This window comes from Tympanuchus pallidicinctus, unplaced genomic scaffold (assembly GCF_026119805.1).
Source record: "Tympanuchus pallidicinctus isolate F22 unplaced genomic scaffold, pur_lepc_1.0 scaffold78, whole genome shotgun sequence".
Classification (NCBI taxonomy): Eukaryota; Metazoa; Chordata; class Aves; order Galliformes; family Phasianidae; genus Tympanuchus; species Tympanuchus pallidicinctus.
The window spans coordinates 133,536-147,471 of NW_026294800.1; the positions used below are offsets into that span (position 1 = coordinate 133,536).

Here is a 13,936-nt window from a genome sequence, read left to right on the forward strand (position 1 = left end):
CTGGGCTGAAGCCAATGGGATGAGTTTCAACAAGGCCAAATGCCGGGTCCTGCACTTGGGCCACAACAACCCCAGGCGACGCTACAGGCTTGGGGCGGTGTGGCTGGAGGACGGCGTAGAGGAAATGGACCTGGGGGTATTGATGGATGCTGGGCTCAACATGAGCCCACAGTGTGCCCAGGTGGCCAAGAAGGCCAATGGCAGCCTGGCTTGCATCAGAAACAGCGCTGCAAGCAGGAGCAGAGAGGTGATTGTTCCCCTGTATTCAGCACTGGTGAGGCCGCACCTCGAGTGCTGTGTCCAGTTTTGGGCCCCTCACTGCAAGAAAGACATTGAGGCCCTGGAATGCATTCAGAGGAGGGCAACAAAGCTGGTGAGGGGTCTGGAGCACAGGGCTGATGAGGAGAGGCTGAAGGAGCTGGGAATGTTCAGCCTGGAGAAGAGGAGCTCAGGGGAGACCTCACTGCTCTCTATGACTGCCTGAAGGGAGGCTGCAGTGAGCTGGGGGTCGGCCTCTGCTCTCATTACTGATAGGAGCAGAGGGAATGGCTTCAAGCTGCGGCAGGGGAGATTCAGGCTGGACATCAGAAACAAAACAGGGATTTCTATGAAAATAAGCGCTATTTAAAGTTAAAAACAGGGATTTCCAGGAAAATAAGCGATGTTTTCATACCGCCCCTTATTTTTCCAAAATAATCCAATATCATCCTAAAATTTCCCCCCAAAACACCAAATAACCGTAAAAAATCCCGAATAATTCCAATTTGCCCCCAAACAGCCCCAGAGAACCCCCTCCAATTTCCCCCAAATAATCCCAAATCCCTCCAAATCGCTCCCCAAATGCTCCTAATTTTCCCAGAACAACCCCAAATCCCCTCAAAATTATCCAAAATAAACCCCAAATTCCTCCAAGTTGCCCCCAAAATCCCAAATTTTCCCCCAAATAATCCCAATTTCCCCCAAAGTTCCCCCCAAAATGCCCCAAATTTCCCCAAATTGCTCCCAACAATCCCCCAAATAATCCCAGATTTCCCTTGAATTTCCCCCAAAATCCCCAATTTTCCCCCAAATATTCCCAGATTCGCCCCAAAATTCCCCCCAAATTCCCATTTTTCCCTCTAATAATCCCAAGTTCCCCCAAATTTCCCCCAAATAATCCCCAAATTTCCCCTAAATAACCCAATTACCCCCAAAATTCCACCCAAAATTCCTCCCAAACCCCCAAATTCCTCCAAATTACCCTAAAAAAGCCTCGATTTTTCCCCCAAATAATCCCAGATTCACCCCAAAATTTCCCCCAAATAACCTCAAAAAAGCACCAAATAATCCCAGATAATCCCAAATTGCCCCAAATTGCCGCCAAAAAGCCGCAAATTTCCCCAAATAATCCCAAAAAATCCCAAATTGCCCCCCAAATCCCCAAAATTTCCCCAAATAATCCCCCAAATAATACCAAATTTCCCCCCAAAACCCCAAATTTCCCCCAAAATTCCCAGATTCACCCCAAAATTTTCCCCAAATGACCTCAGAGAAGCTCCAAATAAACCCAGATAATCCCAATTTCCCCCAAATTGCCCCTCAAAAGGCCCAAATTTCCCCCAAAGAATCCCAGATAATCCCAAATTTTCCTTGAACTGCCCACAAAAGTCCCAAATTTCCCTCCCAAAAACCCAAAATAATCCCAAAAAGGCCCCCAAGTAATCCCAAATCTCAGCCCAAAAAACAGCCCCAAACGTTTTGGGTTCATTTTTGTCATTTTCTTTGAAAATTGCAATTCTGTACAAACGGCGCTTTCACCCATTTTGGTGTTTTTTGCCTTATTTTCCTGAGGGGGGGAGGAATCCATAATCTGGATTGAGGGCCCATAATCCAGGTTGGGGTGTCCATTATATGGGTCATGGTGCCGATAATCTAGGGTATGAACCCATAATCCGGATTGAGGGGCCCCTAATCCCAGTTGGGGTGCCCATAATCCGAGGCTTGAGCCCATAATCTGAGTTGGGGTGCCCATAATCTGGGTTTGAGTCTATAATCAGGATCAGAGTGCCCATAATCAGAGTTGAGGCACCCATAATCTGGGTTGGGGTGACCATAATCCGGATTGAGATGCCCATAATCCGGGATGGGGTGCCCATAATCTGAGCCGGGGTGTCCATAATCCGAGCTGAGGTGCCCAAAATCCGGGGAGTGTAACCATAATCCAGGTTGGGGTGCCCATAATCTGCTTCAGGGTGTCCATAATCCAGACTGAGATGCCCATAATCTGGGTCAAGGAGACCATAATCCAGGGTGGGGTGTCCATAATCACGGTTAGGGTGCCCATAATATGGGATGTGAGCCCATAATCTGGATTGAACTGCCCATAATCCGCTCAGGGTGCCCTTAATCCAGGGTTTGAGCCCGTAATCTGAGTCAGGGTGACCACAATCTGGGTCAGGATGTCCATAATTCGAGTTGAGGTGCCCATATTCTGTGTAAGGGTGTCCATAATCCAGATTGAGATGTCCATAATCCGGGATGATATGCGTACATTCTGGGATGTCATCCCATAATCTGGGTTGAGGTGCCCATAATCCATTGTGTGAGCCCATAATCAGGACTGAGAGGCCCATAATACGGGTTGTGGAGCCCATAATTCGAGTTGAGGTGCCCATAATCTGGGATGTGAGCCCATAATCTGGGTCTTTGTGTCCATAATATGTATTGAGATGCCCGTAATCTGGGTCATGGTGTCCACAACCTGGGTCGAGGTGTCCTTAATCTGGGTCTTGGTGCCCATAATCTGGGGTGTGAGCCATTAATCCGGGGTGTGAGCCCATAATCCGGGTTGGGGTGTCCATAATCCGGATTGAGATGCCCATAATCCAGGTTGGGGTCCCCAAATTCTGAGGTGCGAGGCCTTACTCCGGTTTGGGGGGTCCATAATCCACGACGAGGCCCCCCTATGAGAGGTGCTCGGCCCTATGGGGGGGACAGAGAGCTGAGGAGAGGGATTATGGGACAATGGAGTTACGGGGTTATGGGACTATGGGGCTTGGGGGTTTATGGGATTATGGAGTTATGGGGTTATGGGATTATAGGATTATGGTATTATGGGGTTATGGAACAATGGTGTTACGGGGTTATGGGATTACGGGATTATTACTCTATGGGATTATGGGATTATAGGATTGTGGTATTATGGGGTTATGGGACAGTGGGATTATGGGACTATGTGGTTATAGGATTATGGGTTTATGGGATTACGGCACTATGGGGTTATGGGATTTTGGGGTAATGGCATTATGGGATTATCGGATTATAGGATTGTAATGTTACAGGGTTATGGGACAACGGAGTTAAGGCACTATGTGATTATGGGGTTATGGGACTATGGGGTTATTGAATTATGGGCTTATGGGATTATGGGACTATGGAGTTAGGGGATTATGGGGGTATGGGATTATAGGACTATGTGGTCATGGAATTATGGGGGTATGGGGTGATGGGATTATGGGACTTTGGGATTATGGGACTATGGGGTGATTGGATTATGGGGCTATGGGGTGATGGGATTATGAGACTTTGGGATTATGGGACTATGGGATGATGGGATTATGGGGTGAAGGGACTACGGGATTATGGGAATATGGGATTGTGGGGTGATGGGTTTATATGATTATGGGACATTGGGGTTATTGGCCTATGGGATTATGGGATAATGGGACAATGGCATTATGGGATTATAGGATTATAGGGTTATGGGATTATGGCATTATGGGATTATGGGGGGCCAGCACTCACTCAGGGGCGGCGTCGCAGCGGCTGCCGGAGCACTCCCGGCCTGGGGGGGGCGTCCCATGGTAATCTGGGGGGGGGGAATGGGGCATAATCCCTGCCTTAATCCCATAACCCCCCTAAACCCACATTGCCTTTATCTGCATACGGCCCAGAATCCCATAATCCCACTGCTGTAATCCCACACCATCCCATCCCTGGCCCCATAACCCCATAATCCCACCTAATCCCATCTCCCCGCCCCCTAAACACCCTTATAACCCCCATAATCCCACCCCCTTAAGACCCCCATAATCCCACCCCCCATCCCCTGAACACCCCCATAGCCCCTATAATCCCACCCCCATCCCCTTAAGATACCCATAATGCCATCCCCCACCCCCTAAATAACCCCATAACCCCCATAATCCCACCCTCGTCCCCTTGTGTCCCCCATAATCCCACCCCCCACCCCCTAAATGCCCCCATAACCCCCATAATCCCACTCCCAACCCCTTTAATACCCCCCTAATCCCACCCCCACCCCCTTAAGACCCCCATAATTCCACCCCCCACCCCTAAGCACCCACATAACCCCCATAATCCCACCCCCCCATTCCCTTAACACCCCCATAATTCAGCCACCCCCCCAAACGCCCCCATAAACCCCATGATCCTACCCCAGCCCCTTTAATACTGCCATAATCCCACCCCCCATCCCCTGTAACCCCCATCATCCCACCCTCCACCCCCTAAACACTGCTATAATTCCACCCCCATCCCCTTAAGACTCCCATAATCACACCCCCCACCCCCTAAAGGCCCCCATAATTCCCCCCATCCCCTTAAGACCCCCAGAATTCCACCCCCTAAACACCACCATCACCCCCATAATTCCACCTCCCACCCCCTAAAAAAAACCATAACCCCCATAATCCCACCCCCAACCCTCAAGACCCCCATAATCCCATCCCCCAACCCCTTAACACCCCCATAATTCAGCTCCCCACCCCCTAAACGCCCCCATAACCCCCATAATGCCACTCCCAACCCCTTTAAGACCCCCATAATTCCATCCCCATCCCCTTAAGACACCATAATCCCACCCCCATCCCCTCAAGACCCCCGTAATTCCACTCCCCATCCCCTAAACGCCCCCATAACCCCCATAATCCCACCCTCCACCCCCTATACACCCCCCTAATCCCATCCCCCATCCCCTTAAGACCCCCCCCACCCCCTAAACGCCCCCATAACCCCTTCCCCTGCCCCCCAACCACCCCCCACCGCCCCCCATCCCCTCACCCGGGGGTCTCTGGGCAGCCACCACGTAGCTGACCAGGGTGACGTCGCTGGTGCCCCCAGATTCCAATGGGATGGGATGGACCCGAAAATGCTCCAGCATGTCGAAGATGCTCTGGAACCAGAGGTGCTGAACCCGGCACTGCGCCTCCTCGTTCAGCGACAGCCGCAGGTGCTGCGGGATTAGCAGGGATTACGGGGTCGCCAGGCTGGGATTATGGGGTGGGGAGGCTGGGATTACAGGGTGGGGGGGATTCATGTGACTGGGATGGAAGATAAGGGTGAAGGAAATGGGGATAAGGGGTGGGGAGGCTGGGATTATAGGGAAGGGGGGATTAAAGGGATTGGGATGGGAGATAAGGGTGTGGGAACTGGGGTTATGGGGTGGGGAGGCTGGGATTATGGGGCGAGGGGGATTAGGAGTAGGATTATGGGGATTAGGACTGGGACTATGAATACTAGGAGCGGGATTATGGGGATTAGGAGCAGAATTATGGGGATAAGAAGGATTCTGTGGATTAGGAACAGGATTACAGAATAAGGAGTGGGATTACCGGGGTTAAGAGTGGATTTACATGGATTATGAGAGGGATTACGGGCATTTGGAGCCAGATTTACATTGATTGTGAGTGGATTACAAGGATTAGGAGCGAGATTACAGGGATTAGGAGCAAGATTATGGGGATTAGCAGTGGGATTACAGGGATTATGAGCAGAATTTGGGGATTAGGAGCGGGATTATGTGGATTAGGAGCGTGATTATAGGCATTGGGAGTGGGATCATGGGGATTAAGAGTGGGATTACAGGGTTTAGGAGCGGATTTTGGGGATTAGGAGTGGGATTATGTGGATTAGGAGCGGGATTACAGAGATTAAGAGCTGGATTAGGGGGTCGGACCTTGGCCTTGCCCTGGAAGTTGAAGGTGAGCACGAATTCCCCGCGCCGCGTCTCGCTCTGCCGCACCAGGAAAACGCCATGCGCCCCGGCGCCGCCTGCCAGCACCAACTGCGCCGCGCGCAGCCGTGACAGCGTGCCGTGGAACCAGGGGTGCTCCAGCAGCCCCACTGCGGGACACCGACCCACAACAAGCACACGTCAGCCCCACGGCAAGCACAGAGCACACAGGGACCCCATAGGGACACACAGGGACCCATAGGAAACCCATAGGAAACCCATAGGGACACACAGGGACCCCAAAACCCCATAGGAACCCATAGGGACACATAGAGACCCATAGGGACACATAGGGACCCATAGGGACACATAGGGACACATAGAGACCCATAGGGACACACAGAGACCCATAGGGACCCATAGGGACACATAGGGACACATAGGGACCCATAGGGACACATAGGGACACAGAGGGACCCATAGGGACACATAGGGACCCATAGGGACCCATAGGGACACATAGGGACCCATAGGAACACATAGGGACACAGAGGGACCCATAGGAACCCCATAGGGACTCATAGGGACACACTGGAACCCCATAGGGACTCACAGGGACACACGGGGACCCCAAAACCCCATAGGAACCCCATAATGACCCACAGGAACCCATAGGGACACATAGGGACCCAATAGGAACCCATAGGAAACCCATAGGGACACATAGGGACACATAGGGACACATAGGGACCCATAGGAACTCCATAGGAAACCCATAGGGACACACAGGGACCCAAAACCCCATAGGAACCCCATAGGGACCCATAGGAACCCCACAGGGACACATAGGGACACATAGGAACACACAGGGACCCGTAGGAACCCATAGGAACCCATAGGGACACATAGGGACAAATAGGGACACATAGAAACACACAGAGACCCATAGGAACCCCATAAGGACACACAGGGACCCATAGGAAACCCATAGGGACACATAGGGACACACAGGGACACACAGGGACCCCAAAACCCCATAGGAACCCTATAGGGACCCATAGGAAACCCATAGGGACAAATAGGGACACACAGGGACACACAGGGACCCCAAAACCCCATAGGAACCCTATAGGGACCCATAGGAAACCCATAGGGACACACAGGGTCCCATAGGAAACCCATAGGGACAAATAGGGACACACAGGGACTCCAAAACCCCATAGGAACCCTATAGGGACCCATAGGAAACCCATAGGGACACAGGGATCTATAGAAACCCATAGGGACACATAGGGACCCATAGGGACACATTGGAACCCCATAGAGACTCATAGGGACACACAGGGATATCGAACCCCATAGGAACCCCATAGGAACCTATGGGGACTCTTAGGGACCCCAAATCCCATAGGAACCCCATAGGGACACACATGACCCCAAACCCCATAGCAACCCCATAGGGACTCATAGTGACACACAAGGATCCCAAATCCCATAGGACCCCCATAGGAACCCCATAGGGACACACAGAGACCCATAGGGACTCATAGGGACACATAGGGACACACAGGGACCCCAAACCCCATAGGAATCCCATAGGAACCCATATGGACACATAGGGACACACAGGGACCCCAAATCCCATAGGAACCCCATAGGAGCCCCATAGGAACCCCATAGGGACACACAGGGACTCACAGGGACACATAGGGACCCCAAATCCCATAGGAACCCCATAGGAACCCCATAGGAAACCCCATAGGGACACACAGGGACTCACAGGGACACATAGGGACCCCAAACCCCATAGGAACCCCATAGGGATACATAGGAACCCATAGGGACTCATAGAGACACAGAGGGACCCCGTGGGATTTCTATGGGGTTCTTATGGGGTCCCCATGGGATTCCTATGGAGTTCTCATGGGGTTTCTATGGGGTTCCTATGGGGTCCCTATGGGGTTTCTATGGGGTCCCTATGGGGTTCTTATGGGGTCCCTATGGGATTCCTATGGAGCCCCTATGGGGTTCTTATGGGGTCCCTATGAGGTCCCCATGGGATTTCTACGGGGTTCCTATAGGGTCCCTATGGGATTGCTATGGAGTTCTTATGGGGTTTCTATGGGGTTCCTATGGGGTCCCTATGGGATTCCTATGGAGTCCCTATGGGGTTCTTATGGGGTCCCTATGAGGTCCCCATGGGATTTCTATGGGGTCCCTATGGGGTCCCTATGGGATTCCTATGGGGTTTCTATGGGGTCCCTATGGGGTTCCTATGGGGTTTCTCCCAAGACCCCAAAAGTGCCCAAAAAGGCAGAAACGGCCCCAAAATGCGCCCCCCCCAGCCCCCCCCCCCCCCTTACCTGCACCATCGGGATCCCCGTCCTCTATGGGGGCTCGGGGAGGCAGCTCGGGGGGGGGCAGCTCAGCCAGCCCCCCATAAGCACCTGGGGGGGGGGAGAGGGGGCATTTTGGGTTGAATTCTTGGAGTTTTGGGTCCAAATACCCCACAGAAATGGGGATTTTTGAAGGGGGGGGTGGATTTTTGGGGTGAAAAGAGGCGCTTTTGGGGTCTCTCACCGTGGGCTGATGGCTCCGTGATGTCCGGAGGGGGGGGAGGGGGGGGAGGATCGTCGCTGCTGAACCGAAAATGCAGGATTTAGACCCAAAATTGGGGGGGGGGGGCGGGGGAAAGGGGGGGAAATGAGGGGGAAATGGAGATTTAAGGGGAAATAATGGGGGTTTTGGGGGGGAAATGGGAGTTTGGGGTGGGGATAATTGGGATTTAGGAAAAAAAAATGGGGATTTTGGGGTGAGGAAATGGGGTTTTGAGGGAAAAATGGGGATTTAGGGGAAATAATGGGGTTTTGGGGGGGTAATGGGGATTTAAAGGGAAATAATGGGGATTTTGGGGGAAAGAATGGGGGTTTGGGGGGAAATAATGGGGGTTTAGGGGAAATAATGGGGATTTTGGGGGAGGAAATGGGGATTTAGGGGAAATAATGGGGGTTTGGGAGGGGAAATGAAGGTTTAGGGGAAATAATGGGGTTTAGGAAGAAAAATGGGGATTTAATGGAAAATAATGGGGATTTGGGAGGGGAAATGGGGATTTAGGGGAAATAATAGGGATTTTGGGGGGAAATAATGGGGATTTAAGGGAAATAATGGGGGTATGGGGGGGGAATGAAGGTTTAGGGGAAATAATGGGGATTTTGGGGGAAAAGTGGGGATTTTGGGGGGAAAAATGGGGATTTTGGAGGGAGAAATGGGGATTTAGGGGAAATAATGGGGGTTTGGGGGGGGGAAATGGGGATTTTGGGGGGATAACAGGGTCTTGGGGGGGAATAATGGGGATTTAGGGGAAATAATGGGGATTTTGGAGGAAAAATGGGGATTTAGGGGAAATAATGGGAGTTTAGGGGGAAAAATGGGGATTTAATGGGAAATAATAGGGATTTTGGGAGGGGAAATGGGGATTTAGGGGGAATAATGGGGTTTTGGGGAGAAAAAAGGGGATTTTGGGTCTCACCCGGCCCCGATGGAGCCCTGGATGTCCCCGAGCCACGCGGCTGCCGTCACCGCATCTGGAGCTTCCAGGACCACTTCCAGGGAATTCTGCAGCTGCCAGGACCCAAAAACCCCCCATTTTCACCCAAAAATGACCCCAAATGACCAAATTCGGGTTTCAGGCCTCAAAACCACCTCAAAATCACCCCAAAAATGCCACCGAACCGGAACAAAATGGCCCCAAAATTGCACAAAATGCCCAAATCCCCCCCCAAAATGACTAAAATCCCTCCCAGACTGCCCAAATCCCCCCAAAATGCCCTGAATTGCCCCCTAAATGCTCCCAAATCCCCTCCAAATTGCCCCAAACCCCTCCAAAATGCCCCAAATTCCCCCAAAATGCCCCAAATCGGCCCCAAATTCCCCCTAAATTGGACCCAATCGACCCCAATCCCCCAGAATGCCCCAAATTGACCCCAAATCCCCCCAAATTGCCCCCAATTGGACCCAAATTGCCCCAAATCCCCCCAAGTCCCCCAAATCGACCCAAATCCCCCCTGAATTGGACCCCAAATTCCCCCAAATCCCCCCAAAATTGGAGCCAAAATCCCCCAAATCCCCCTTAAAAAGCCCCCAATCCCCCCCAAATCCCCCCCTAAGTTGGACCCCAAATCCCCCCCCATATCCCCCCCCAAAATGCCCCAAATTGACCCCAAATCCCCCCTGAATTGGACCCAAAATGCCCCAAATCCCCCTCAAAATCCCCCCAATCCCCCTCAAATTGCCCCAAATCGACCCCAAATCCCCCCTAAGTTGGACCCAGAATCCCCCAAATCCCCCCAAAATGCCCCCCAAATCCCCCAAATCCCCCCCAAATCCCCCCTAAATTGGACTCCAAATCCCCAAATGCCCCCCAAAATCCCACCAAAATTGGACCCCAGATCTCCCAAATCCCCCCAAAATGACACAAATCCCCTCCAAATCCCCCCCAGATTGGACCCAAATCCCCCCTAAATTGGACTCAATCGACCCCAAATCCCCCAAAATGCCCCAAATTGACCCCCAAATTCCCCCAAATTGCCCCCAATTGACCCCAAAATGCCCCAAATCCCCCCAAATTGCCCAAAATCGTCCCCAAATCCCCCCTAAATTGTCCCCAATTGGACCCAAATTGCCCCAAATCGACCCCAAATCCCCCCTAAATTGGACCCAAAATGCTCCAAATCCCCCCAAAATGCCCCAAATCGACCCCATATTCACCCTAAATTGGACCCCAAATCCCCGAAATCCTCCCATATTCCCCCTAAATTGGACCCAAAACGTCCCCAATCCCCCCCCCAATCGCCCCAAATTGCCCCCAGTTGACCCCAAAATGCCCCAAATCCCCCAAAATGCCCCAAATCGACCCCAAATTCCCCAAATTGCCCCCAATTAGACCTAAAATGCCCCAAATCCCCCCGAAATCCCCCAAATCGACCCAAATCCCCCTGAATTGGACCCAAAATGCCCCAAATCCCCCTCAAAATGCCCCCAATCCCCCTCAAATTGCCCCAAATTGACCCCCAAACCCCCCCTAAGTTGGACCCAGAATCCCCCAAATTCCCCCTATATGCCCCCAAAATCCCCCAATCCCCCCCCCCATATCCCCCCTAAATTGGACCCCAAATCCCCCCAAAATGCCCCAAATCGACCCCAAAATCCCCCCTAAATTGGACCCCAAATCCCCCAAATCCCCTCAAAATCCCCCAAAATCCCCCAAAATGCCCCAAATCCCCCCTAAATTGGACCCCAAATCCCCCAAATCTCCCTTAAAAAGCCCCCAATCCCCCCTCCAAATCCCCCCTCCAAATCCCCAAATCGACCCCAAATCTCCTTCTTCCCCTCCTCCCCCGGTCCCCCCATCCCCCCCCTCCCCCCCCCCCCCCCAATTTAATTTCCCCCCTGCCCCAAAATCTCGGTTTTTCAACCCCAAACGAACCCGGAGCAGAACGGAGCGGCCCCGGCCCGGGCCGGCGGGGCTCAAAGCGGCCGAAAGGGAGCAGCAAGGAACCGAGAGCTGGGGGGTGGGGAGCCTGGGGGGGGAGGAGAGAAAGATTGGGGGGGGGGAAGGGGGGGAATGGGGAATCGGGGGGAAATGCGGAGATGGGGGGGGAAATGGGGGTGTAATGGGGGGAGAATGGAGGGGAAATGGGGAGATGGGGGGGGGAAATGGGGGGAAATGGGGGGGGAATGGGGGGAAATGGGGAGATGGGGGGGGAAATGGGGGGGAATGGGGGGAAATGGGGAGGAAATGGGGCAGAAATTCGGGGGGAAATGGGGGGGGAAATGGGGAGGAAATGGGGGCAGAAATTCGGGGGGAAATGGGGGGGAATGGGACGGAAATTAGGGCTGAAAATAGGGCTGAAAATGGGATGGAAATGGGGTTGAAAATGGGATGGAAATAAAGCTGAAAATAGGGCTGAAAGTGGGATGGAAATGGGGTTGGAAATGGAAATGGGGCTGAAAATAGGGCTGAAAATTGGACTGAAAATGGGATGGAAATGGGGTTGAAAATCGGGCTGAGAACAAGGCTGAAAATAGGGCTGAAAATAGGGCTGAAATTTGGACTAAAAATGGGGCTGAAAAATAAGGCTGAAAATGGGATGGAAATAAGATGGAAATGTGGTTGAAAATAGAGCTGAAAATAGGGCTGAAAATGGGATGGAAATGGGGCTGAAAATAGAGCTGAAAATGGGATGGAAATGGGGCTGAAAATGAGATGGAAATGGGGTTGAAAATGGAAACGGGGCTGAAAATGGGGCTGAAAATGGAAATGGGATGAAAATGGGGCTGAAAATGGGATGGAAATAGGGTTGAAAATGGAAATGGGGCTGAAAATGGGACAGAAAGGGGCCGATAAGTGGGGCAGCTGCCCTCCCACCCCCCATTTCTCACCTTGGGGGGCACGTTAGAGCTCCAGCACGTCGCCGTGGGCCTCGCGCCGCAGCATCACCCGGCACCTCCTCCCCCTGCCCCCCCCCGGGACCCCCGGTTTCGGGCAGCACCAAACCGGGCAGCCCCCCCCTCCTTGGGCTCCGTGCTTTGCCGATCCGTAACCGATCCCATCGGATCCCAGGATTCCCTTCTTGGTTTCCCGATCCTTGGGTCGAAGGATTCCTTGGATCCGGTGGATTTTCGGGGTTGGTTTTCCATTGTAAAATCCCGCGGACGCTTCGGCCCACGCTGCGTAAGGAGAAACGTTTGCGGCTTTTGGGTTTGGGGTCGACGGCTTTGGGGTCGTCCGGGTTGAGTTTGGGGACGAAGGCTTCGGTTTTGGGGTCGGAGGAAGGGGGGGATGGGGTGGGGGGGGGGGGTTGGGGGGCTCGGACCCCCCCCGAGGGCGGTGGGCGCCGGTGAAAGGAGCCACGGAGCAGAAGGAGGAGAAGGCGGAGGTCGAGTCGAAGCATTCGGGGCTGTGGGGCAGATTGGGGCAGATTGGGGGCGGGTCGGGGCAAATTTGGGGGGCCGGGGGGTGTTTGGGGGGTTCGGAAGCAAAGCGGGGCTTTTCGGCCCCAAATTGGGCGTTTTTGGACCCAAATTGGGCATTTTTGGACCCCAAACCGACATCTTCAGATCCAGGTCGCTCATTTTCAGCCCCAAATTGGGCATTTTTGGACCCAAATCGGGCGTTTTCAGTCCCAAATGGGGCGTTTTCAGACCCAAAACTGACATCTTCAGATCCAGGTCGCTCATTTTCGGCCCCAAATCGGGTGTTTTCGGCCCCAAATTGGGCATTTTTGGACCCAAATCGGGCGTCTTCATACCCAAAATGGGCATTTTCAGATCCAGGTCGCTCATTTTCAGCCCCAAACTGGGCATTTTCAGCCCCAAATTCGGCATTTTCAGCCCCAAGCCGGATGCTCCCAGCACTGAAGTGAAGCATTTCTGAACGGAATTTGGCATTTTTCGGCCCCAAATCCGAGTTCAGCGCCAAACTGCCCATTTTCACCATCGATTTTGGTATTTTCAGTTCCAAATTTGGCATTTTCAGCCCCAAATCGGCCGCTTTCGGTACCAAACTTGACATTTTCAGCACCAAAACAGAGCTTTTCCGTACCGATCCTGGTATTTTCAGTCCCAATTTTGATGTTTTCAGCTCCAATTTTGATATTTTCAGTCCCAATACTGGTATTTTCAGTCCCAATTCTGGTATTTTCAGCCCCAATTCTGGTATTTTCAGTCCTGATTCTGGTATTTTCAGCCCCAATTCTGGTGTTTTCAGTCCCTATTTTGGTGTTTCCAGTCCCAATTCTGCTGTTCTCGGTCCCATTTCTGGTATTTTCAGCCCCAATTTTGATATTTTCAGCCCCAATTCTGGTATCTTCAGCCCCCAATTCTGCTATTTTCAGTCCCAATTTCCATATCTTCAGTCCCATTTCTGGTATTTTCAGTGCCCAACCGCAGATTTTCAGCTCCCCCTTTCAACGCCTCGGTGCC

General features: G+C 52.5%; 1 protein-coding gene and 2 long non-coding RNA genes across 5 annotated transcripts; 1 reads left to right on the plus strand and 2 right to left on the minus strand.

Moving 5' to 3' along the window:
- Positions 1–2,825: 2,825 nt before the first annotated feature.
- LOC128072972 (SH2B adapter protein 1-like) lies at positions 2,826–13,451 on the minus strand. Its single transcript, XM_052667227.1, has 10 exons — positions 13,061–13,451; positions 12,395–13,001; positions 11,439–11,532; positions 9,483–9,574; positions 8,534–8,592; positions 8,317–8,400; positions 5,957–6,123; positions 5,062–5,233; positions 3,784–3,847; positions 2,826–2,961 (listed from the first exon to the last, which is right to left on the minus strand). Exons 1-10 carry the CDS (start codon positions 13,449–13,451, stop codon positions 2,943–2,945), a joined length of 1,749 nt encoding a protein of 582 aa, XP_052523187.1. The 3' UTR covers positions 2,826–2,942.
- LOC128072984 (uncharacterized) lies at positions 6,235–7,827 on the minus strand. 3 transcript variants are annotated; one of them, XR_008202571.1, is made up of 4 exons: positions 7,750–7,827; positions 6,907–7,160; positions 6,665–6,713; positions 6,235–6,530 (listed from the first exon to the last, which is right to left on the minus strand). It is a non-coding gene; the product is annotated as an uncharacterized LOC128072984 (long non-coding RNA). The 3 variants fall into 3 exon arrangements; XR_008202573.1 differs by lacking the exons at positions 6,665–6,713; positions 7,750–7,827 and adding an exon at positions 7,528–7,596 and having other exon boundaries at positions 6,236–6,530; XR_008202570.1 differs by lacking the exons at positions 6,907–7,160; positions 7,750–7,827 and adding an exon at positions 7,467–7,605 and having other exon boundaries at positions 6,238–6,530.
- LOC128072985 (uncharacterized) lies at positions 11,906–12,183 on the plus strand. Its single transcript, XR_008202574.1, has 2 exons — positions 11,906–12,005; positions 12,138–12,183. It is a non-coding gene; the product is annotated as an uncharacterized LOC128072985 (long non-coding RNA).
- Positions 13,452–13,936: the final 485 nt, after the last annotated feature.